Below are 26,473 nucleotides of genomic sequence, written 5' to 3'. Positions count from 1 at the left end.
AAGTCAGGATTTAAGGATTCTGTCACCTGTTCTGCTAATAATTCATGGTATGAGTCATCCAACTTCTCTGCCTCGTTATAAACCTCTGTAAAATGGACAATGATTATTTCTTTCATGAGGATATTGTGAGTCTTACTGCATTAGGGTCTCATTTTAAAAAGTATTCTGAATACACACTGATTCCACTGACTTCACTGTTACCTTTGATCCCTTGTTAAAATGTGCAGATTTGTGACTACACTCCTCTTCTGAGCCCTTATCAGGCACTGACAATGTCTGAAAAAATTCCCTTTGCCCTAAAATTATTCATACTTATTCTCAACAGAAAAGTGATTTAAAATATAAAACAAATCTTATTGCAATATTTTAAAAATATGAAATTACCATTATACATTTTTTCAGATGCTTTATATATGCTCAGAAAATTCTGTACCCTCTCCCTTTTATTTGTTAACTTCTCATGGACTTTGTCCTCAAAGCGGATAAGTGCCTTTGATATGTTTGAGGAAATCTGGTTTAGAAAAAAATATTTTAGAAATCATGGGTGTATGTGTGAGAGAGATGAACCCTGGGTGCATCACTAGAAATATTGTGGATGTCAGAATCGGCTGCTGTTGTCAATAAGAGTCAGCCACTAGAGGGAAACGATGACCACATACACTGAGCCAGGATCTTGTATGCTGTTTTCCACTCATTTTCAGTAGCTCTAACTCTATTCCACAATACGTTATCTGGAGCAGTGCATGTTGAATAAATGCACATATGCAATCCTGCTTCCCCTAAAGAAAGACCTTAATAGTTGTCAGAGATTGGAATTGGGAGTAGCCTTAATATGTTTATTTACTGTTTGGAAGATTAAGTGAACAGTTGGACCTAAATCTTCCAATGACCTCTCTTCTGGTAGATAGGGTTGCCAGATGGTTTCAACAAAAATACCGGACACACTTGACATTACATCACAATCTACATTACCTCTTATTTAGAAAATACCAGACATTTATATTTTCTCAATTTGTTTCCCCAACAGAAAGCTCAAATACTGGACTGTCTGGTTCAAAACCGGACACCTGGCAACCCTACTGCAGATTCCTGTAGGTTAGGGGGACTCCAGGCAGGCCCAAGACTCCACTTACACAGAGCTCATCCAAGCCTAATTTAGCAAAATATTTTAAACTCCAAATTGTTTAAATTATTAGAAAATGTAAAGTTAATGAGAAACTCAAGAAGTCTGTAACTGAACCAAGAGATTGGGCAATGGCAAATTTAAATGTAATTTTCATAAATGAGAATGAAACGTTTAATGTGAAGGGTTCTGAACTAGTAGGATCCTCTTGGAGATAAAATCCAGAAATCTGCATAAATAGCTCAGTGAAAATGTCTACCCAGTGCACAGCAGCACTTGGAAAAGAATAATGTTGCTTTGAAATATGTAATAGGGAATAGAAAGTAAGAATGAATTTAAATATGACATTGATAAAACAGCTGTATGCCTGTTCCTTAAGAATGGTGTTCATGTGGTGGAAGAGCAACCCTGTGGTTAGGGAGCAGTGATTCAGAACTCTTTGAGTTCTTCTTTGTGCTACCAATGACTTGCTGCATGAATATTAGCAGGTCTCTTTAACCTCTTCTTGCCTTATTTTCATCATCTGCAAAATGGAGATTATAATACTTATATCTCAGAGATGTTGTGTGACTTTAATATTGCACATTTGTAATATTTACTGGCATCTTCAGATGAATGGTGGTGATATGTGTGTGTAAACTGTCATTGTTTTATTACTTTTAATTAGTTCTCCAAGAAGGAAAGATTGCAAATTTTCAGCGAAGGGAAAATAAATTGATTAAAAGGCAAGACACTTATTACCAACAATCGTTGTTTGTGCCATTAGAAGCCTTACACTTGAAGGCCAACAAGAGATTCCGTTCAGCTAAGTGAAGAGTAGTACGTAGTAGCCTGAGACCTACAAAATAATGTAGGTTTCAGACGTAGCCATGTTAGTCTGCTTCAGCAGAATAAGAATTAACTATTTCCTTCTCCTTGCCGAGTATTTTGATACTAGCCAATTAGCCCATCATAAGACGGGATTTTCAGGTCTCTCCTCCACGTTGGTCTTCTCTCCTGAGCCACCAGTCTCTTGCTCCATCTCTCTCAGCTCTCCTCTGCCTCCTGCCTCTCTCTGTGTCTCCTGTCTTTCTCTTCTCCTCCCCCTCCTGTCTCTAACTCAGGGGACTGCAGAGCTCAAATGGCCCGTGCTGCATGGGGAGAGTGGAGCTCAAACGGTCGCTTGCGCCACTTGCGCCCACGTGGCGGCCCAGCTGAGTGGCACAGAAGTCAGTCGGGCGCCACTGCGGGAGGCGAAGGGAGGTGGGGTGGTGACGTTTATGGCCAGGGGGTGGGGCCTGGAGCTGCTGTCATGCTCCACATCACCGCTCTGCCCCCCATGCCTCCCGCCATGGCGTTCGGCTGACTTCTGCGCTGCTCAGCCGGGCTGCTGCGGGGGAGCAAGCGGCCATTTGGACTCCCCCGCGGCGGCCCGGCTGAGCGGCACAGAAGTCAGCTGAGTGCCACAGCGAGAGGCAAAGGGGGGAAGGTGGTGATGTACACGGCCAGGCCCCACCCGCTGGCCATGTACGTCACCGCCCCGCCCCCCCCTTCCACCATGGCGGTTGGCTGACTTCTGCACCACTCAGCCGGGCTGCCGTGGGGGAGCAAGCGGCCGTTTGGAACCCGCACTCCCCATGCAGCACAGGGGTGCTGCATGGGAAGCGCGGGGCTTGAACGGCTATTTGCGCCGCTTGTTCCCCCACGGCGGCCCGGCTGAGCAGTGCAGAAGTCAGCCGAGCACCACGGCGGGAGGCAACAGTGCCGCCCAGAGAGAACAGCCAGCATTTCAGCAGTACAGAGTCTCAGACATTGGGCTACTATATATATAATGAGAACAAAGGATGCTCAATAAAATTAATGAGCAGCACATTTTTTAAAATAAAGAAATTCTCTATACAGCATGTTCTCCGTGTGGGACTGAGTGACACACAAATACATTTAGATAGGGTGGAACTTAGTAGGATTTGTTGAGGCTGGACAACACTTGTAATTATGAAAGCTAAGATGATGTAGGGAAAGTAATCCTAAATTTTCAGGGAAGAAATTAACCTGTCAATATCAAGGAGGGTTTTTTTTTCTATGGCATTGCACAATTAGTTGGCTAAATTACAGCGTGCTTCCACTTTTCTTTAAAGAATCATCATCTTGTTCACTGGTGGAGGTGGAAGCCTAGATTTGATTGAATAGCATGTCAAAGGCCCTCCCCGATGCCCACTAATATCAGTAAGCCTGTCTGGCTCAAGTTAAGATGAAATGTTATAAGTAACCAGGTGATGAGTATGAGAAGTCTCAAGTGTGTTTATGGCATTTTAAAAAATTGTCTTCCAAAAAAACCTTCCTACTGCATAGCTGATATTTGCACACTTAAGTGGTGTGAAAATCCTCAGACAAATTCTGCTGTATGGAATCTTATTACAGAAAGCACATTTGGGTTATTCAGTTACATGGAAGAGTAATTAAGTAACTTCACTATTTTTTAGATAACTATTGGAATTATTTGACAGAGCAAGAAAGCATTTATTTGTGCCTTTTTAGGCAAGGGATTTCTGCTGCTTTTTCCTTGACTCTTGCACTATAGTCTGTTTTCTCTATGACTAAATGTAGTTTGGTGGTGTGTCTCATGTCTTCCTTTCTTGAGAAACAGTCAGGCGTGGGAGGATACTCAGTCAGGAAATCCCCCTACACAAGTGTTGTGCCTATGTATAGACCACCACAATAAATGTCCAAGTCTAAAATTAGACACAAAGCACCCTTTAGTTAAGTAGCACCAAGAACAGGAGTGTTCAGAAGGAATTATGTGTTCTTCAGGCAACATGTTTAGTTTTTCTAAATAAATTTTAATTTTAATGGAATGTAGAGGGGCCACTATATGCATGAAGGATTTTTAAGCACACTTGTTATGGTAAGTCCACTTAATTTTCTTCTTATTTTGGTCAAATGTTAATTTTTCCATTACAAAACTGAAGCACTTTATACTCATACCTCCAATATGTTTCCCCAAGCACTTAAACTTTGTTTCCCTTATACAGAGAACATAATTTCCACTTTAGAGAATCACTGGTGCCACAAAGATATGAACTGTGTTCGGTGTGAGCAGAAAGTCCAAATGACTAACATTTACATTCTAATCATGTTCTTTATGATTTTTAAAAGATGAAGACTTAAGTGGCCAGGGTCTAGCTTCCCTGCGTACCTTCAGTTCAAAAGTTTGTGGCCATTGCTGACCCTTAAGTATGTTCTTGGAAACATTTGCACTGATTGAGCTTATCAAGTATGACTCCTACTTCAAGCAGGAACAAATACCAATTTGCATCAGTGCAAATGTTGACAAATTTAGAGGCAGCACCAGAATATAGTTATCCCAATTGCTGGATTGAAGCCATATGTAGACTGTTCTTAGCACTGCCCCTTGTTTGGTGTCTCATTGTGACTACTGAAATCGATTGAGACATTCTTCCTGTCCACCCTTAGTTTTGAACATAGCGTAGTGGTGGAGGTCAGGTGGCTGGAAGTTCTCAGTGATGGAGCGTCTATGACTGAAATTTTTCTGGTCACCTCTTTTCAGCCAACCCCCTCCTAATCCATCAGAGTTTCCATGTCTTTAATGGCACAGTGCAAAAGCAGCATGCCTTTTCAAGTTAGATTTCATATAATTATTGATGCTTCAGCCAAGAAGATCTAATAAGCATCAAAAGGGTGGGATTTTTCCAGCCTTGGAAGGTTCAATATGCTTATGTTTTAAATTTTAAAATTGTGTATGGTGGCTAGATGTTGTAGTGATGAACATCAAATCTACAAATAAACCAAGACCATAGAGTCCAACAAATTAATTTATCATAATCCCAAATACTGCATCAGATCTTGGTCTTTACTCATATAAAATCTCAATAAAGGCAGAGTAAGAACTTGAGGAGTCCTTTGGCACCTCAGAGATTAAATCTGTTAGTCTCTAAGGGTGTGTCTGTACTGTACTCTTATCTTGAAATAAGCTAAACAATTTGCGCTATGCAAATTGCATAGCTTATTTTGAGATAATTTCGAAATAAAGCACTATTCTGAAACGTTCCTTAACCCACGTGGAATAAGGTTTACAGGGGGTATGTCTACACTACAAAGTTAGTTCGAACTAACAGACGTTAGTTCGAACTAACTTTCATAGGCGCTGCACTAGCGCTCCGTTAGTTCGAATTTAATTTGAACTAACGGAGCGCTTAGTTCGAACTAGGTAATCCTCATTCCACGAGGATTAAGCCTTGTTCGAACTAGCTAGTTTGAATTAAGGGCTGTGTAGCCCCTTAATTCGAACTAGTGGGAAGCTAGCCCTCCCCAGGTTTCCCTGGTGGCCACTCTGGCCAACACCAGGGAAACTCTACTGCCCCCCTCCCGGCCCCGGACCCCTTAAAGGGGCATGGGCTGGCTACGGTGCCCGTGCCAGGTGCAAGCCTGCCAGCACCCAGCCAGCAGACCCCTGCACCTGGCACGGATCGAGCCACCCACTCGATGCCCCCCAGCCCTCCCCCTCTTCCCGGGACCAGGCTGGCGGCTCCCAGGAGCTTGCCCGGGACTGCAAGAGGCGGGCACCCTCCTGGGTTAGTGTGGACATCGTGGACCTCGTCCACGATCTCCGCACTAGGCACAGGAAAGTGGCCGGTTTGGGAAGGAGAGCTGCCAGCCTGGCCACCCAGGAGCATGTGTGCAAGAGAATCAAGGGGGTCCACTGAGACCCCCGACCCTGAGTCCTGAGCTTACAATGGCCGTCCTGGGTCAGACCAAAGGTCCATCTAGCCCAGTAGCCTGTCTGCCGACAGTGGCCAACCCTAGGGACCCTGGAGGGGATGGACCAAAGACAGTGACCAAGCCATTTGTCTCATGCCATCCCTCTCCAGCCTTCCACAAACTTTAGGCAGGGACACCACTCCTACCCCCTGGCTAAGAGCACTCCATGGACCCAACCTCCATGACTTGATCTCACTTCCCTTTAAACTCTGTTCCAGTTCTAGCCTTCACAGCCTCCTGCAGCAAGGAGTTCCACAGGTTGACTCTTTGCTTTGTGAAGAACAACTTTCTGTTACTAGGTTGAAGCCTACTACCCATTCCTTTCCTTTGGTGTTCTCTAGTCCTTCTTTATGGGAACTAATGAAGAACTTTTCTGTATGCACCCTCTCCACCCCACTCATGCTTTTATAGACTTATATCATATGCCCCCTCAGTCTCCTCTTTTGTAAGCTGAAAAGTCCCAGTCTCTTTAGCCTCTCTTCATATGGGACCTGTTCCAAACCTCTGATCATTGTAGTTGCCCTCCCCTCTCCCACCCTCTCTCTTTCCCTCTCCCACCTCCTTTTCCCAGTCTCCCCCAGTTTTGTTCATTAAAGACAGATTCTGTTTTTGAACACAATTGTCCTTTATTTTGTACATCAGGAAGGGGGGCTAGGGAAGGGTAAGTGGAAGGAGGTGAGGGAGGAATGGGGTATGAGCCCCCAATGGGGAGGACTGGGCTGGTTCTGCGGGCTTCTGGGGGTGGAAGCTCTCCTGCAGCCCCCCAATTGCCCTCTCTCCCCAGATGTCAGCCTGCGGCAAGTGCAGCTGGTCTGATGGCCGAGTGCTGTGATGTGCCCAGTGTGGGTACTCTGGGCAATCCAAGCCAGTACTGCTTTGCAAGCGGGGCACCCCTGAGAACTGTCTGTCCGGGGTGGGGGTCGGGTCCCTTTAAGCACAGCCCTCAGCTAGCCTGAGACAGCAGCTCCACGCTCTAAGTCCTCCTCTGATGCCCTGCCGGCACTGCTTCCGGCCATCCTTAAGCCCGGTTCAGGGTCCACTTAATGGTTCAGGGTCCACTTAATTAGCAAAACGCTAATTCGAACTAGTTTTTAGTTCTAGATGCGTTAGTTCGAATTAGCTTAGTTCGAATTAACTAACTAAGTTAGTTCGAATTAGCGCTGTAGTGTAGACATACCCAGGGATATTGACATAGCGAGCCCATTATATTTTGAAATAATGGGCATGCTCAAAAGATGTGGAATAGCTATTTCGGGATACTTCCAGTATCCCAAAATAGCTCCGCAGTGTAGATGTAGCCTTAGGTGCCACAAGACTCCGTGTTATTTTTGCAGATACAGACTAACATGACTACCCCTCTATGATTTGTGTGAGGTAGAGGGGTGGAGGAAAATAAGAAAAACATCAGGGTTTGGATTTTTTTTCCAGAGATACAAAAACACATGCCAAGTTTAACATTTACTAATAAGTAGGGAGACAAAAACTATAGCCAACCCTCTCGATTACCAGATAAATGCCAACACCTTCATAGTTTCATTTTGGGGGTCAGAAATAAAGATGATCATCAATCAGTCAAGATGTTTCCATTTACAAGGGAAATTCCAGGGAACAGGAGAGGCTAAATGTGACTTACAAAGGGTTTTTTTAAATGGTGGTCTTACGCATCTCATGTTGTATAAAGAAGGCCTGAAAATTGGGTGTTTTGGTTTGGGGATTTTGGGGAGGGGATGGTAAAGGGGTTTGATGGAGAAACATTTTTTTTCCGTTAAAATGCCATAGTATTGGTTTTACAGGAAGCCTGTGTAAATGAGTAGATAAAGTAGGTTTGTGACACTTCCTTGATAACAGGGTGAACTCTGGATCAAGGAGAAGTTATTTTTATTCAGACTGTTTAAGGAAGTCACTGCACAAGTTAAGTGGTACAAACTCTTGTGTAGACACGTTTCACTTTCAGTGCCTTATCTGAGTTAAGTTGAAACCTGTTTCTCATTAGCTGAAGGGTGATCTGCAAACAAACTTAATACCACACAAATTAAGTCTTAGAGGGATAGCCAGGTTAGTCTGTAACTTTAAAAACAAAAAGTAGTCCTGTTAGAGTCTAATGGAAATATGTAGAATCATAAGCTTTTGTGTGTAAAACCCACTTAATCAGATGGAAATAACAGAAACCAAGATATATATAAACATCAGAAAAAGTACCTGTCATTTGTAGGACCTGTGTTACTTAGTTAATTAAGAGAAATTGGAGAAGGTCCAGAGAAAAGCAACAAGAATGATTAAAGGTCTAGAGAACATGAGCTATAAAGGAAAACTGAAAGAATTGGGCTTGTTTAGTTTGGAAAGAAGAAGACTGAGAGGGGACATGATAGTGATATTCAGGTATTTAAAAGGGTGTCACAAGGAGGAGGGAGAACAATTGTTCTCCTTAGCTCCTGAAGATAGAACAAGAAGCAATGGGCTTAAACTGCAGCAAGGAAGGTTAGGTTGGACATTAGGAAAAACTTCCTGTCAGGGGGTGAACACTGGAATAAGTTGCTTAGGGAGGTTTGTGAAATCCCCATCTCTGGAGATATTTAAGAGCTGGTTAGATAGACATCTATCAGGGATGGTTTAGACCGTACTGAGTCCTGCCATGAGGACAGAGGACTGGACTCAATGACCTCTCGAGGTCCCTTCTAGTTCTAGTGTTCTATGATTCTAGGTGGGCTGGATCTGTCCTATTCATAGCTTTTTATATGATAATGCGGATGTTAAAAGCAGGAAAAATTGGCTTTGTAATGCATTAAGCAATTAATGTTTTTATTCAAGATCAAGGTAATTGACAAATTCATAGATGAATTCCAGTTCTGCACAGTCTCTCTCTAATTGGTTAATGAAACTCCTTTGTAGAAAAATGGCTAATTTTAATCCTCGATTGAGTGACCAGACAGGTTAAAAATGTTCCCCTATAGGTTTATGTGATATGTGTGCATTTCTGATATCTGATTTTTCTCCATTTATCATTTGTCATAGAAACTGTCCAGTTTGTCCAATATACATGGCAGAGGGGCCTTGATGGCACTTGATGTTATATATCACATTAGAGGATGAGATCCTGATGTTGTGGCTTATGTGGTTAGGTCCTGTGATGTGTCACTTGTATAGAGATATGGATAGAGTTGGCAACGGCATTTGTTGTAGTGGTATGTTCCTGGGTGAATGTATCTGAGGTGTGATGTGTGGCTGGTGAAAAGAATTTGCTTCAGATTGAGGGGTTGTCTGTAGGCAAGGATTGGCCTGTCTTCTAAGGCATGGGAGAGTGAGGGATCATTTTCCAGGATAGATGGTAGATTGTCAATGATGTGCTAGAAGAGTTTAAGCTGGGGGCTGTAGGTTATGACCAGAGTTGTTCTCTATTCTTTTCCTTATTTGAGCCTGTCTTGAAGTAGTTTACTTCTGGATATTTGTCTGGATTAGGGTTGCCAGGTGTCCGGTATTCACCCGGACAATCCGGTATTTTCACCTCCTGTCCGGTAAAAAAAATTCAGAGAATACCGGACACCTAAAATGTCAGGTATTTTCTGAATTTTTCCCCAGTGAGGGGGTGAAAATGCCAGGCACCTGGCAACCCTACAAACACTCGGGCTATGTCTACACTCACGGCTTCTTGCGCAAGTATGGCCGTTCTTGTGCAAGAATCCGCAAAGCGTCTACACTGCCCGCCCGCTCTTGCGCAAGGAAATTTACAGTACGGCATGGTAAGAGAGGGCTTCTTGCGCAAGAGTTACGCTCTTTTTTAACAGGTGTAAGCCCTCTTGCGCAGGAGCTCTTGCACAAGAGGGCACTGTGGACACTCGGCAGGGATTTCTTGCGCAAGAAAGCCCTATGGCTAAAATGGCCGTCGGAGCTTCCTTGCGCAAGAGAGCGTCCACACTGCCATAGGAGCTCTTGTGCAAAAGCACAGCATGCATATGGCAGTGTGGACGTTTTCTTGCACAAGACTTCTTGCACAAGAACCCTTGCGCAAGATGTTTTTGCGCAAGAAGCTGCGGAGTGTAGACACCCCTCCCCTTGGCTCCCAACACTCCCAGTCCCCATGCTTACCTGGTTCCCCAAGGCTGCCTGCACAAAATGGCTGCCAGCCAAAAGACCTAGGGGAAGGAATGCTTTTCCCTGGATCTTAGTGCCCAACTGCTTCTATCCCTGCACTCACTTTTAAAGGGGACATGCTGTTTCAATGCTGTTTTGTTTAAAAAAAATTTTTGGCTTAATAAGTCCTTGGAGTCTTTTTTTTTTTTTTTCTTTTTTCTTTTTTTTCCTGAACAACTTTGGTCTCCCTCCCCTTTTTTTTCCCCCTTCAACAGAATTTTTTCCTGTTTTTTTTGGGGGGGGAGGAGGGGTGTTCAGTATTTTTGTTTCAACCATCCAGCAACCCTTGCCTGGATCTGTCAATCTGTTTTTCTTCATTTCCCCAGGTGAGTGTTTTAAGAATGTCTAATAAAGATCTTGTAGGTGTTTGTGTCTGTCTGTGAGATTGGAGTAAATCCAGTTGTATCTCAGGAGTTGGCTGTGGACAATCAATCGTGTGATGTGTCCTGGATGGAAGTGAGAGGCATAATTTGTTGTCATGCACACCTTTTATTATTTTGGTGTAGGTTCTGTGTATGGATACTCTGATTTCAGAGTAAAAGTAAATTTATACTTGCAAGCTAAACCAACACAAGCTAGGTTTAAACTGGTACAAGAGTGTGATATAATTAAATAAGTTTACAATCACACATTTATTTAAATCAGTAGAGCAGGCCTAATTTTAAGAGAAAATAAGGAATTGACTTATGCAAAAGCAAAATAAGGCAAAAGCAAAATAAGTCTGGACATTCTTATTATGAAATAGTAGGAATGTCAACGTGTAGTCAACTACCCTGTAGGAGAAAGAAAGAAAGCCTGATGCGTGGGACTGGTGCAGAAACCAAAGTAAGCAAGAGTTATATTGTAAGTAACAGACAGGCCATGTTAAAAGCAAATATTTGCCTGCAAGTCAGTGTTTTTGGCTACATCTACACTGCAGCGCTATTTCGGGATACCGGAGGTATCCCAAAATAGCTGTCCCGCTTCTTAACAGCAAGCCCGTTATTTTGAAATATAACGTGCTTGCTATACCGATGTCCCTATAAACCTCACAAGGAGTAAGGGACGTTTCAGAATAGTGGGTTATTTCAAAATTGAAATAAGCTATTTCAAAATAAGATTGAAATATGACACAATTTGGATAGCTGAAATTGCATGTCTTATTTTGACCTTCGGTGCAGTGTAGACACACCCTTTATGGTCCCAACATTCTTACAATTTGCTAAATTTGATAAAGTACCCAGGATGGTCATAAGTACAGTAAAACTATGCACCTTATGATGGCAGTTCCAAGATGGACACAAGAACCAACTATGCCAGTAGCATGGGTACTCTGGTCAATAATACATACATACAGCACTACCCCACTATGTGTCTAGTAACAAATACAGGTATGAAAATTAATCAGGCCTGCTGTATAAAGCATAGGGGATGGTGGTTGTGTGACTGTTATGCTACAGGTAAGAGCAATAACACAAAGAAAGGATGGGTTTGATTGGTACATAAGGACTTGGTTGCTGAAGTAGTTAGAGTTCATAATGTAGTGTGTGCATTGAGATATTCTGACTTCTCAATTCCAGGAAACACTTATTCTGCAGAGCGGCCTGCCTCCCTCCTTGTGCACTGCCAACTTTATCAGAGGCAGCAGTGGGGGAGAGGGGAGGCTGACGCGGAGCAGCCTCTGTCTGTGGGGAGCCCGGGCTCATTACAGACAAAGGCTGCTCCGTGGGATGTCAGTGTAGCCTCTGTCACTGGGTAGCTCAGGGCCCCTGTGGTCAGGTGCTGCTGCTAATACAGAGGCAACATTGTGGGGTTGCATGGGGCTCTCTGGGAGTGGGGCCGGGAGTGTACTGGCCGTCTGCCCTGCCCCCCAGGGACTGTTGAATAATTGTATAACAGCTAAGATTTGATGTGGTTACACAATTATTACATTAATTGATATCTAACGTCCCTAGTCCATATATAAACTTTTGTGACAAAGTATCAGAAGATGTTAATTAAAATCAGTTTAGTTATTTGGATGGTAGTTTGTGTGTATGTAGATCAACCCCTAATGTTTGATAGTTTTAAGCAAAAAACAAACTGAGGGGCAGGTCAGCCCTTCAGCTCCTTTCAGTCATCTTATACGTTAAAAAAAAAAAAGCAAAAAGAAAGCACAAGTCATTTCCTTTTCCTTTTTAGGTCACTTTTAAGAAAAAGCTAGTACATCAATTATAGATTTACTACTGCAGTTCTATCAAAAATGGAAAGGAAGTACTGTTTGTTGTCTGTAGAAAATCTCTCTGCCACTCACAGCCCAGTGTGTAAAGCTTTACCCAAAGCCAGACTTCATTTCCTGAAAGCCAGTGAGTGCAGTTAATTCTGCTGTATGGAAATACTTTGAACACAATGTTTTATTAAGGCAACATAGCCTTGTCCTGAAGAATCCATTCTTTAAAAAATGGTTTTGCGATAAAAGACTCTGTGAACTAGAGATGCTAAAATGTGTTTATTTATGTAAACATTTAACTGCTGAAAATTTCTGTGGTTACACGATTACACACAGGGGAGTGGCTCCCACAGAGTCGCCAGCCCCTGCCCTGCTGCTGTCTCTGTATCAGAGGCAGTAGTGCAGGAGGGGACAAGCGGGAGCCGTGCTTGCAGGTGCTCCCTTTCCTTTCTTGTCCATATAGCAAAGAAGCATGTTGAAGACAGAGAGAGAAGAAACAAGGAGTGAGGAGGGGGAAAAGAAAGGGCTAGGGAGTCAGCAGTCATAGAGGGGGGAAAAATACAGACCTGGGAAGTAATAGCAATGAAGAATTAGAAAGCTCTCTTTTCTAAAGCATTTGTGTATAATATCCAGGCAATGTGCTACAATCTCAGAAACTAATTTTCCTCCTTTTTTGGGCAATATAGCTATTATATTAATTTGCACTCAGTCCACGTGTGTACAGTCTACATAGATGATCAGGTTCTCCACCCTGTCCATGTCTGCTTGGGTGCAGTGAAGAGGGAAGGCTCCCTGATCCTCAATGAACTGGCCCTAGAACAAGTCAGAATGGTACAAGAGCAGTTCTAACTTACACCTTTGGGCTGTGTCTACACTGGCATGAATTTACGGAACTGCTTAAAACGGAATACTATTCTGTTTTCAGTTTTTCCGGAAAAGGAGCGTCTACATTGGCAGGCTCTTTTCCGGAAAAGCCCTTTTTCCGGAAAAGCTTCTGTGGCCAATGTAGACGCGCTTTTCCAGAAAAGAGCCCTGATCGCCATTTTCGCGATCGGGGCTTTTTTCCGGAAAAGACTACTGGGCTGTCTACACTGGCCCTTTTCTGGAACAGTGTTCCGGAATAAGGACTTATGCCCAAGCGGGAGCAGAATAGTTTTTCCAGAATAGCGGCTGATTTTGTACAGTAGAGCATCGTTGCTTTTCCGGAAATTCAAGGGCCAGTGTAGACAGCTCGCAGCTTATTCCGGAAAAGCGGCTGATTTTCCGGAATAAGTGCCCAGTGTAGACACAGCCTGGCTGTAAGGTCCTTCAGTGGAGAATCTGGCATAGTGGTGAATTTTACCACCCTGAAATATTGAGTCATGCATTGCTTGATAATGGACTTAATGACGTTTTCACCAGTTCCTTCATACATGCATAGTCTCTCTTACTCTTTGTAGAGCAGTACTGAGTACTGATCAATAATACTTTTACAACAACTTTAGTAAGTGATGCTACTGGAGCCAACAGTCATGCCTTCCTCACTTCATTGACTAAGATCAAGGGCTTCTCTTCTGTACCATTCCCAGACCCGTGTGTAAGAATCCTAGTGTGATTCAAGTCTTCCCTGTGACACTTACCTGTTGAGCTGTCCAGGGACCTCTGTATCACTTCCCATGTATTAATTAATAGGATGTTGTGAAAGTTTAAAGCAGTTAATAACAGCAGAGTTTTATTTTTGTGTATGTTTTTGATAATTGACACTTTTCACAGGTTAGGTATTTTTTTTTATATTAAAAATGAATTTCCTACCTACTACTGACCCAGGAAGGATTCATGTGAGACTGACCAGGAAATGATTCCCTGGACTAGAAACATAGAGAAGAAAATGTATTTCCTGTCATTTTTGTTTTTGCAGCTAAAACTGTCTCTGCTTTTGCTTTGTTTCCTGCAGCTACTTGATGTTGTCTCCCACCTGGCACAGAAGAATCTGCGGTTACTCGTGCTGGGCCGCAAACACATGCTGACGGGATCTCCTAACTGGAAAAGGCCTATTGTGGCTGCTACGCAGAAGAAAGCAGACTTTTTCTTTGCTGAAAATGTGTAAGTATCGTAGAAGGTGACTACACGTACTGCAGGTCAAATCTAGATTTATTTTTATTTTTAATTAAAAGATTTACCCAGCATTGCTCAGATCCATAACTCAAATAAGTTTGTTTTTCATCATTTAAATCACTGCTCTGGGGTGGGGCTGAGGATGAGGGGCTCAATATGTAGACTGCCCCAGGAAAAGAGTAACTCCAGTGCTCTTTCGCCACAGCAGGTTGGGGACAGGTGAAAAGCACCTCTTCATGGCCGCTGCAGGCACACACACAAGCAGGCACACAACCAAACACTCTCTGATAGCTCAGCCTTTCCCCATCCCTCCCCGCCAGCTGGCCCAGTGGGGGTTATATCTGTCCTGGTCCCCATCTCTGACCTCTTGCTGCCCCTCTATGGGTCATTCTGCAGTATAACTGTCCTTCCTCCAAGACCCCTCCCTTTCCATTTTGTGAGAAACTACCAAATTTGATGGTCCAAGCTCTTACCGTTCAGGAGGAGTTCTTGAACAAATGGACTCACGGACAGACAGACACACAAACTCTCTCAAATATATAGTAGATCCCTAAACCAGCTGATTTTTGACTTACTACTATTTATTATAAAGCACTGTCAGTTTTCAGCCCTTATACATGCAAAAGAGAACAACATCCCCCTGTTTTTTTCAACTCAAGGTCATCTCTGAAGAAGTGAGTTTTGCCCACAAAAGCTCATGATACTACAGGTTGGACCTCCCTGGTCCAGCACTCTCAGAACCTGACCAGTCTCGAATGGGATTTTGCTGGACCAGGCGAGGTCATATCTGGCCCCCCTGCCATACACCCCTCCTAGCTCTGGCCTGGCCTGCTGGCCTCCCAGCTGGCTCCCCAACTGTTGCCGGCCAACTGCCCTGACGACCCTGCAGAGCAGTTGCTGCTGCCGTGGCTCCAGGCACACAGTCATGTGCTAGGTCTCCCAGCCCTGCTGGGCAGCCGCACACCGGGGCTTCTGACCCCTCCGGGCAGCCATGCACTGTGGCTCCAGGTACACAGCCACGCACTAGGTCTCCTGGCCTCACCAGGCAGATGCATACCAGGGCTTCTGACCCCACCAGGCCACCACCATTGCCAATGCTGCTACTTTGGCTTGCAGCCCCACCAGGCAGCCATGTGCTGAGTCTCCCAGCCCCTCTGCTGCACTCAGCAGTCCAGCAAGCAGCTCACTAAGGACAACCTACTGCCCTGCCATCCCCGCAAAACTCCCTACTGCTGACCCTCTACTCGGACTCTCTGGTCCTGCAGCATGCGTGCAGGACCACGGATGTTGTCGGACCAGAGAGTCCTGGTTTAGAGAGTTTTAACCTCTCTCTCTCTCTCTCTCTCTCTCTCTCTCTCTCTCTCTCTGTGTGTGTGTGTGTGTGTGTGTGTGTGTGTGTGTGTGTGTGTGTGTGTGTGTGTGTGTGTGTGGTCTAAATGGTGCTAAAATATAGAGCTCTCATATGTGTGTGTGTGTAGTCTCTAAATGGTGCTAAAATATAGAGTGTGTGTGTATGTGTGTGTGTGTAGAGTCTCTAAATGGTGCTAAAATATAGAGCTCTCATAATTTAGAGGCTTAGGGTATATGTGTGCTGAAATAAAAGACCTGCAGCTGGTCTGGGTTAGCTGACTCAGGCTCTGGCTGAGGTGCTAAAAATTGCAATGTAGATATTCAGGCACAGACTGGAGCCCAGGATCTGGGACTCTCACCCCTTGTGAGGTCCCAGAGCTCTGGCTCCAATCTGAGGCCGAATGTAATGTCTTCACAGCAATTTTGCAGCCACACAGACCGAGCATTTTGAGTCCAAGTCAATTGACTTACACCTGCCGTGGGTGTTTGATTGGTATGTATATTTACCCATATTGACAGCTGAATCCACGGATTACAGGCTGAAAATTGCTGCTGTATGTGGACAGCACTAGAAAAGGATGAGATGCCCATTTCACTACATATTGCTTGACAGTAGAGGAATGTTGAGAGTAGGGAACCTTGAGCTCTAGTCCAGATTCTGGAAAGAGGGAATGTTTTCTAGTGGTCCCAGACTCACCTTCCCTTGCTGCAGTTTGATCTCTGCTAATCCCCCCACTGGCTTCTGGTCTCCCCATTGGAATCTCCGCCTTCCTCCCAACCTAGTTCACAGTCCTAGTTCCCTTCTTTGGCTCAGAGTCTCAACCTCTTTGCCTGGCTTCTTGTCTCAATCTTCTCATCCAGCAAGTCGCAGTCTCTCCCCCCATATCCATTCTTTATCTCCAACCCCTCCTCCCATTTTCCTGGCTCAGCCAGTCCCGGTGTTCCCCTAGCCTCCTTGTCCCAATTTACTTCATTTGCCATCTCCTTCACCCCTCATCAAGTCTGTCTCTTGTGTCCTCTGCATTTGAGTCAGGCCGCTGCTTGCATGCTGCCTAGGCACCAGCAGAGATGGCATTGAAAACACAGGACAGACAGAATCTCTGCTTCTAGTTCCTGTACCCAGAACCACAACAACCTCTGGCAGCAGGAGCAGCAATTTCATAGATACTCATTTTTAGCCTCTGATTGAGCTTACCTAGTATAGAGGGAATCTACAGAGAATGTAGCTGCCAAACTCTAGGAGGTCTCTACTGAGCATGTGTGAACTATGATTTTTCAAAGGCTCATGACTTGGCCATATAGAATTGTTTTTCATGGGAACAGGAAAAGGCACATCCCTGGAACAAAGATCCTCACTTCACCATTCCAAATTTCAGTCCCTACTCCAGTTTGGAGGTACTGAAGAGCTTCTCAGCAAAATTATTATAATAGTTTCTAACTTAGGCAAAGAGCATTTTTTTCTTAATCTTCTCAGAGTCAGATAAACCAATTTTGCTGAAACTAAAAAAATGAGCCTGAGCAGAAACCCAGCATGGAAAATTTCAGCCTGTGTGGTTAAAGTTTGGCCAAGTCATAAACAACTGAAAACAGAATCTTGTAATGCAACGTGTTAACTATAAACACACCTGCTGGGCTCCACCTCTAATAAATATGCAACAGCTCTTCTGACGTAGCTATTTTGAGATCCTTGGCATGGAAAGTACTGTAGAATTGCAGAGCAGTTGGTATGTCATGGGGCTTTTGTCAGGGAGAAATAAAAAGTTTAATAAAAAATTAATCTCTCTTTCCCAGTCCTGCTTCACATTAGCCTCATTTCAATGAAGATGAAGTTGAGTATATCCTGTGAAAAAAATCTTAGAGTTTCTTGGATCGAATGTGCTGACAAGTCTATGAAACACAGAGTTACACTGTGTTCACTTGACACTAGAGATGTTTACCATATGCTTACATTAAGTTATTGGTCTGTATGGATGCAGTACACTTTTGCATGAGAGTGTAGGATCCTGGAAAACTCAATTTGAATGTTGGTGATTCTGTTCAGTGTAGCAGTTTATTGTTGTCACATGGCAAGTTGCCGTTTTGTTACTTGATGTGTCATAGTGGGAAGGGGAAATGTTCTTTCTAGTAGTCAGCTACATTTTCATTCCCTTCTGAACATTTGGATGTTTTGTAGTAAACAGGAAAAGTTCCTATTTAACAGAGAACTTAGTAGTGATGGGAATTTGCATTGATGATGAATAAAATTCAGCTGAATGCCCGATTCATTTCCTGAAACCTTTGTGTACCCATGAATGACGTCTGTCTTATTTCTTTGTGGCTTGTTTAGGTCAGAAGATGACCCTTTCCTGTTATATGCCACTCTTCATTCAGGCAATCATTGTAAGTTCCTTACTAGAGACCTCCTGCGAGATCACAAGGCTTGTCTTCCCGACAGTCTTACTCGACATCTGTTCTTTAAGTGGCAACGTGGACACCAAATGGTGCTTTCCCACTACTGGCCAGGAAAGAGGATAAAATTTCAGGCAAGTTCTCTGCTCTCTTTAGAAAACATACAAAACATACTCATTAAATGTGTAGTTATGGCCACAACTAATAAAAAACATAGAAAAAAATTTATTGAGGCTTACAGGCAGAATTTGTATGCATAAGTACATAAGCAGCACTGTGCTCAAAACCTCAGTTTCACTCTCATAGCATTTTTGCTCGTAAAATGTGGTGTTTGCCATTGTAGGCAACAATATTGATTAATAGACAAGAAAGTGATGCTTCAAGAGCATTAGCAGCTGTTTACCTGAACAGTTACTCATTTACCTTTACAGACCTTTTGGGTACAATGTATCCTAGGTGCACACAGAGCCATCCCATCCATTGGACGGTTCTGGGTGGTCGCTCTGGGCCTTGTGCTTTGGTGAGATGTGGCGTCTGGGCAGCCAGCAGCAGCACAACTGGCACCGCTTTATTCCAGCCTGCTTCAGGGGACAGAGGGTCTGGGTGGCGTGGGGGCTGGTGGTTCTGCTCTGCCTCACCAGCTCCCGGCATTACTCATGAGAGGCGGGATTAGGGCAGGGGTGGGCAATAATTTTAGATGGGCAGCCACTTCAGAAATTTTTGAAGTGACCTCAGGCCACCCCAGAAGGGGTGGAGTCTTGAACAGAAGGGGCAGGGCCAGGACACTTCCATGTTTCCCCACCCACAGACCCTGCTTGGCCTGGGCGGGGGGGTGCATGAAGTCTTTGCCACTGCCCCCTCCCCAGAGATAACTACCAGCTGTTCTGGACATCTGGCAGTTCCCTCTAGGCGCCAGTGCCCCTGGTGGAGGGAGGAGACTTTGTATGCTCCTCCCAGCCCCAGATCAATCAGAGCCTGGGGGAAGGGGGAACACAGGAAGTCTGTCTCTCCCTGCTTCTGAACTGCAAGGGGACCCCACGCTTAGAGTCAACCACCAGCTGAACGGCAGCTGGCAATTGACTCTAAGCACCGCATATCCCTTGCAGGGCGGGAGGAGACTTCATGCGCTCTCCCGACCCTAGGTCAATCAGGGCCTGTGGGCCAGGGGAGCGCACAAAGTTTTCTCCCCTGCCAGAGGCATGCAATGCTTAAAGTCAATCTCCAGGGTCGACTCTTAAGTGTCACGGGACAGGGCAGGAGGAAACTTCATGCGCTTCCCCACACCCCCAGGCTCTGATTGTCTTGGGGGGATGGCGGGGAGCGCACAAAGTCTCTCGTTCCCTGCCCCTGCTCTGCAAGGGGCATGTGGTGCTTAGTTACCCCTGTCAGTCTAAGCACTGCACGCTTACCCATCCCCAGCCCTGACTGGCCTGGGGGCAGGGGAGCAACAAGGCATCCGTGGGCTGGATCGACCCACTTGGTGGGCCGAATTCAGCCTGCGGAGGCCCTTTTGCCCTCCCCGGATTAGGGGCTTTGAAGAAGGAACAAAATGAGGGTGAAGGGGTGGAAAGAGGTAGGGTGAGGGTTTGGGGGAAGACGTAGTGTGTGGGCAGAGCAGGGTCAGGAAGAGGTGGGCCTAGAACATGCTGGGTGGAGGGAGGGGGTGTCATGGGCTGGGGCTTGGGGTGGGATGCAAGGGTGCACATACTTGAAAATGTTACCCTGAGGGTATATCTACAGTGCAGTGAAAGTGAACCATTAGTGGGACTCCAATCAGCTTCCTCGTATTAGGGACTTACGGGCTTGAGTATCTACCTTGTATTTTAATCCTGTTAAGACTTCTGACCTGCCCAGAAGTGGGTCATGTGACCCGTCTAAGAACTCGTCCACTGCCCCTCTAAGAACTGCCCCCTGATTGGTCAAAGCGGTTTGCAGGGCGGTCCTACAGGGGAAAAGCCCTTCCTAATTGCTAGAGGGTGGCGGGACGAGGTCTTAGAGTGGTCACATGACCCACTTCTGGGAGGGTCAACCACCCCGGAACTGCCCCGATTGGTCAAAGCGGTTTGCGGGGCAGTCCTACAGGGGAAACACCCTTTTTGGTAGAGGGTGGAGGGGTGAGTCCTTAGAGGGGTCAACTGACACCCTTTACTTCCGGTCACGTGTCCTTCTTGACCCCAGATGTACTACCCCCAAAGGCAGGTCTTCCGGTGTCAGGGGAGGGACTAGAGGGTTGGGGGCGGGGCTAACATTTGATTGATGGTAGACCCCTTATACTACTTACATAGGAAAGTGTTTGGTGCAGTAAAGAGATAAATTGTATTAGTTGGGTATATAATTAGTATACAGCTAAATGAGTGACATCCTTCTGAACATTATATGCTTAGTTTTGGCTGGAGGAAGTCACTTACCATTTCCTTGGCGAGACCAATAATAAAATACTGCATACAGTTATTGTGTCTACAACTTAAACAGAATGTGGAAAAATTGGGAGAATGAGCAAAGAGCCACAAAACCAATTCAAGGTCTGGAGAAAATGACCCACATTGAGAGAATTAAAAAACTTGATCTGTTTAGTTTAACAAAACAAAATTGAGAGGTGACTTGCTTTACAGTATGTAAATAGCTTCACAAGCAGAAAATACCAATACTAATTCTTTAATATAGCAGAGCAAGGCATAATAAGAACCAAGGATTGAATTTAAAACTGGTCAATTCAACTTAAAAATAAGACACACATATTAAACAGGGTTGATTAACCTTTGAAACAAACTACTAAGGAAATTGATGGATTCACTATCTCTACATGACTGCATATTAAGATAAAATATTTAAAATTACACAAAGCAGAAAGATTGTGTGTAGAGAATAATATTGAGAAGATTATTATCGTTGACGAGAGAGATCAAGTAAACAGTAGAAATTTTGAAGTCAACAAAGAGATTCCTGTGGTGTGCTTTCTGAGTTCAACAGAATGTGGACAGACAACAATACTGGGACTCTTATTAACATTTTGTATATGCATATTAACTGAGATTTATACATATGTCCAAGGTGGGTTGACTGCAAGGTTTACTAACAGAAATATCCATTATTGCTTGCAGTTGGACCATCTATCTATTTATTTTAATGTGCTCTGCTTTTTGTGTTTGCTGTTCTGCAAAACTATCCAACAGCTTTCTACTTATACTCCAGAGAAAGGGCAGGAAATGTTGCAAAGTCATTACAACGTTTATTTTTACATTAAGCAAAGTCAATATAATATTTTTTTTTTGTCTTTACCCACAGCCTCTTCCCACTTACGACACAGTGGTGCAGACTACTGGTGACACTTGGCATATTCCCTATGATGAACAACTGGTGGAAAGATATTCCTATGAAGTGCCAACCAAATGGCTTTGCCTTCAACGGAAATAAGAAAGAATGCAAACTACAAACTTACAGTCTTACAAACTAAAACTGTAATTGTTCGCCACTGTTGCTAATGGGCGGATCCAGTGATCACGCACATTCATGGGATTAATACACCAAATACGAATTCTGCTGCTGACTAAATGATCAGTAATCATAGTTCACCAAATTCATATCTGCCATAACACCACTGAAGTCAGTTGTGTTATAGCAGGATGAATTTGGCCCATTACTTGCAGCTTTGATAACCAGAATTCATTTTGCCCTGTAGTAAATAAGAGATGTGTTGTAGCAGCATCATTTATAAAGATTTCATTGGGAGGAGGTGATAAAGTGATTAAGCACTGGGATGGTCCATGTATCCTCCTAATAAAATTTAGCTTCAAAATTTCCACAGATGTAAAATTTTGAACTTTTTTGTTGGGTGAAATAATAGTTTGTTTTTTAAATAAAAATGTATTATATTAGGATCTTCACAGTGGACAATAATATAACATAATTGGATTTTTATATAGCCTCTTTCACAGATACTTGAGTTAATTAATTAGATGACAGTAAAAGTGGTATAACAGAAAAAGTATTGTAAAACATTTATCATTACTTATTAACTCTTTGTGTGGCAATCATGAATCCTGTTTTTTCCATCTTTGTGGAAGAGTCTAAAGAGAAATTCATTGTCAGGTTTTGCAATATAATAAGGGAGCTGTTGGGTCTCCTATTTAAAGAAATAGCTCTCAGTGGGCTAGTCACAAATAGCCTCCCAGTTTGCAAGTCACACCCTGAATATCAGTGTGTAACTGCAGCCAGCTAGCCACACTTACATTTGGCTCTCAACAGCCTTGGTTATACTGCAGAGTGTTGTATAACTGCACTTCCCCAGTCTTAGATTTTCCATCAGTGATGTGTGTCCTGTACTGCTCAGGCCACTCCTGGACTCTACATGTTATCTGCTATTCCTTTAGCGCAGTGGTTCTCACTAGTAGTCCAAGGCCGCCACCCCACCTGGGCCACGGCTCAAGCTCAGCCCGCCTCCCCACAAGACGGGGAACCCACACTGCTGCCCTGCTGCGTGTGGCAGGGGAGCGAGCTTCCTCCCTCCCCCGCTGGGGGAACCGCAGCGAGGCTTTTCCTGCTGGGCAGCGGTCTCAGTAGGGAAGCAGCAGCCCGCACACCACACCACTTCTCAAAGCCCTCTAGCGCTGCTGCAGCTAGGTATCCAGCCAAACCAGCAGGGAGCCAGCTCTGCTAGATGGGAGATTGGCTGTGCCGTGATATCTTCTCGCAAGTCCTGCCGCCTCCAGGAACTGCCTGGTGGGATGTGCCGCACCAGCCCCTGGAGAAGCCTTGGAAGCAGCAGAACTGGCCCGGTCACACTGCGGGGCTGAGGAAGCATGCAGAGGAGCCCAGAGGCCTTTCCTCATGGGACCTATCGACCCTGCCTTCTGCTCAGCGGTGCAGGCAGCTTCATTTCTGAGGAAGGGAGGGCTGCTCTGTAGGGCAGCTGCACGGAGTGGGGCTCCTCTAGAAGCCAAGGGAGGGGGCTACCTATCTCCCCAGGAGGTTGGGGAGGGTTCAGTCAGAAGGAGCAGGGATCCTAGGGGCTCTGCCCCCCGCCTTCACCCGTCACTGAAGAGCTGGTGTAAACAGAGAAACACTTCTGTATTGCATTGTGCCCAGTACATAAAATATGAATGGAAACACCTATCTCCTGGAACAGACCTTGACAGGTCATCAAGTCCAGTTCCCTGGCTTCACAGCAGGACCAAGCACCATCCCTGACAGATTTTGCCCCAGATTCCTAAATGGCATCCTCAAGGATTGAGCTCACAATACTGCATTTAGCAGGCCAATGCGCAAACCACTGAGCTATTCCTCTGAGTCCCCCGACTTGCTTTGTACCCCTGTGGAAAAACTCTGGAATCTCAGGATTTCCTGTGCTGATAAGATACCATTTGGATTGCCATAAGCACAAAGTCAGTGCAGAGAACAACAGAGGAGCTCCCAAGTGCTGAAATGGGTAGCAATTCTAAAGATTTGGTTTTCTGTCATAGCCTGTAGGGTTGTGCTACTTCTGGAAGCAATATATTATAGGAGCAATTCCTGCTACCAGTAGCACAGTCTTACAAGGGAGCAGCTCTCTACAAACCATCCTCCAATGGGAACAATGGGTGTGAAACCAGATAAGCGTCCCCCCTCATGCCCAGACCCTCACACCCCAATCTCCCTCACTCACTCCCTCCCTTACAAAGACCCCGCACTCCTAGCTTGCTCCTGTACCCTTCCTTGCTCTTGCTCCCTCCCCCCAGCCAGACAGACTTCTCCCATCCTGCTTCTGCACCTTACCTTCCACCCAGACCTTGCACCCCCATCCCTATCCCACTTGCTGGCAGTTCTGTCCTGCACACTGAACCCTTTATTTCTGTCCCCACCCCAGAGAAGAAGGAGGTCCACAAAATCCACTAACTCCAGAAACAGTAAAGTAAATCTGGCCTATGGGAAGCCCTGAACCTCAATCCTCCCTGTCACTTCCCCTCATCCCATGGGGCTGGAGCACCAGAGGAATGAGGTGTCTCAGTTGGGAGCCATATCAGTGAGGGTTGGGGGGGTTTGGAGGAGTTTTTTTTGCTTCTCACTTGCGTGGTCTCCAACTGATTTTTCTGTGGGTCAGTGGCCCCCCAACCCAAAAACGGTTCCCCGCCCCTGCCATAAATAAAACATTGAAATCTTTTGTGTTAGACATAAATTCATATTTTACTGTATTTAAAATGAAGTTAGACTACCCTGAAAAAGTTAAAACACAAATCTATTTAAGAAACACAGCGGAGCCACGAGCCCTGACAGTCCCCATTCCTTGACAGCCAGGATGACATTCTACAGAACCAGATACTCCCTGAGGGGGGATGGCCTAGGAGTAGCCAACCCATCTGCATATAACACTGTCAGCATGTTACAGTCAGGATCCCCACTGATCCGGGGCAGACTGCTTTGCCACTGCAAGGCTATGTCTACACTGGCGGGTTATTGCGCAAGCATATTTTGCGCAAGAAAGCATACACACCGGCCAGAAGCGCAGTGCAAGAACGCTGAGCTCTTGCGTGAGAAAGCGTGCACACTGGTGGGATGCCATTACGCAATAACTTGGCCCCGGAACCACTTTGGCCATGTCAAGAGGTCACCAGCGGCGTCTGTGTGCGCGCGCCGGACCCCTGCTGGGTAACGTGCTTAAAGGGACCCCTGGATGGCCATTTCCCTGTGGCTGCATGCTGAGGCATCTCACTGAGGCATCCAGAGACACAGCTGTGCCCTCCAACTCAGCCCCTGAGCATGTGCTATCGCTGCCTTGCTCACAGACATGGAGCCGGAGGAGGACCCCACCCAGCAATGTCCCATCACGTCCATAATTGAGGCTGCGAAGGTCCTTCTGCAGGGACCCACACTACTACAGCAGGAACTGGAGACCAGGCAACACATGCTCAATCAGATGCATGGAACAGCTGCACTCGGGCACTCCTACGCCATCACCAACAGGTGCCTGTGGAGACACGACACCAGTGGGGACTGGTGGGAGCGCCTGATGCTGGGACAATGGGGCGACCAGCACCGGGTGCAGAACTTTAGGATGCACAGGGGGACATTTCACGAGCTCTGCACCTGGCTCACCCCTGCGCTCCGGAGGCAGGACACCTGCCTGCGCCCCGTGGTGAACCAGTTCGGGGTGGGCAGGTCCACTGTCGGCGTGGTTGTCCAGCAGGTAAGGCCCTCCGTAGACCGAGGGCTCGTCCTGGGTGAGGGAAGGGGCCAGACCGGGAGGGAGAGGGAGGCTGTAGGGGCAGGGGAAAGCCCTGCGCCCAGGGGGTCATGCTGTCCCTCCTGCCCACAGCTCCGCTTGTGGGGGGGGCAAATCCCTGGGGGGCAGTGGGCCCTGGCCTGCGTGGGGGAAGAGGCCCTCAAAGGGAGGGTGAGCACACCCCAGGGGCCTATTTACATACTGTGTCTCATTCCATGCATCCCCTGTGCTCCCATGTGCCCCTCTGCAAGTTGTCCATGCCATCAATGACGTGCTGCTCCAGAGGGTCATCCGCCCCCGTGACCTGGACGCCACCATTGCCGGCTTCGCCAGCCTCAGGTTCTCAAACTGCAGGGGGAGCTGTAGACGGGACCCACATCCCCATCCAGGCACCGGAGCACCAAGCGGCCCACTTCATAAACCAGAAGGGCTACTGCTCGGTGGTGCTCTAGGCACTCGTGCACAAGAGCAGGCGGGCAGTGTAGACGCTCTGCGGATTCTTGTGCAAGAATGGCTCTACTTGCGCAATAACCTGCCACTGTAGACATAGCCCTAGGGTCCTGGGCTGGGATGCAGTGAAGTGGGTAGGCCTGCATCATTACCCCCCCAACATTCAATCCGTGAGTAGCAGTCTCTCCCTTTGTTAGGCAAGAAGCCTGCATTTAACTGTTTTGCTGCTCAGCCTGGCTACGTCTAGACTGGCATGATTTTCCGCAAATGCTTTTAATGGAAAAGTTTTCTGTTAAAAGCATTTGCGGAAAAGAACGTCTAGATTGGCATGGATGCTTTTCCGCAAAAGCACTTTTTGCGGAAAAGCGTCCGTGCCAATCTAGATGCCATTTTCGTGACTGGGGCTTTTTTGCGCAAAACAAATCTGAGCTGTCTACACTGGCCCTTTTGCGCAAAAGGACTTTTGCCCGAACGGGAGCAGCATAGTATTTCCGCAAGAAGCACTGATTTCTTACATGAGATCGTCAGTGTTCTTGTAGAAATTCAAGCGGCCAGAGTAGACAGCTGGCAAGTTTTTCCGCAAAAGCAGCTGCTTTTGTGGAAAAACTTGCCAGTCTAGACACAGCCCCAGAGTGCAGGCCTGAGCCCTCGGTCTCTTTGCTACCATGTCCTGGGCCTACTGACTAACTGCTCAGCATGAGTGGAGACTCGAGAAGACAGACTCTATCTATACTACCCAACTTAGGGCTTGGGCTAACTGAGCATTTGGCTGCTCATGCTGAGGACAGAGCTGACTAGG

At 45.7% G+C, this 26,473-nt stretch overlaps 1 protein-coding gene across 5 annotated transcripts in view; it reads left to right on the top strand.

Moving 5' to 3' along the window:
- Positions 1 to 21,829, top strand: part of PRORP (protein only RNase P catalytic subunit) — a 100,471-nt gene extending 78,642 nt beyond the window's left edge. For all 5 annotated transcript variants that reach the window (XM_006117685.4, XM_075926929.1, XM_075926928.1 and 2 more), the window contains exons 6-8: positions 14,131 to 14,279; positions 17,968 to 18,163; positions 21,315 to 21,829. In XM_006117685.4, coding sequence (XP_006117747.2) covers positions 14,131 to 14,279; positions 17,968 to 18,163; positions 21,315 to 21,443 — 474 coding nt within the window. In that variant the 3' untranslated portion in view covers positions 21,444 to 21,829. The remainder of the gene's footprint in view (positions 1 to 14,130; positions 14,280 to 17,967; positions 18,164 to 21,314) is intronic.
- Positions 21,830 to 26,473: the final 4,644 nt, after the last annotated feature.

The sequence above is a fragment of the Pelodiscus sinensis genome, chromosome 4, assembly GCF_049634645.1.
Source record: "Pelodiscus sinensis isolate JC-2024 chromosome 4, ASM4963464v1, whole genome shotgun sequence".
NCBI lineage: Eukaryota > Metazoa > Chordata > Testudines > Trionychidae > Pelodiscus > Pelodiscus sinensis.
The sequence above is the reverse complement of the archived record's forward strand: the minus strand, read 5'-3'. Positions and strand labels throughout refer to the sequence as shown.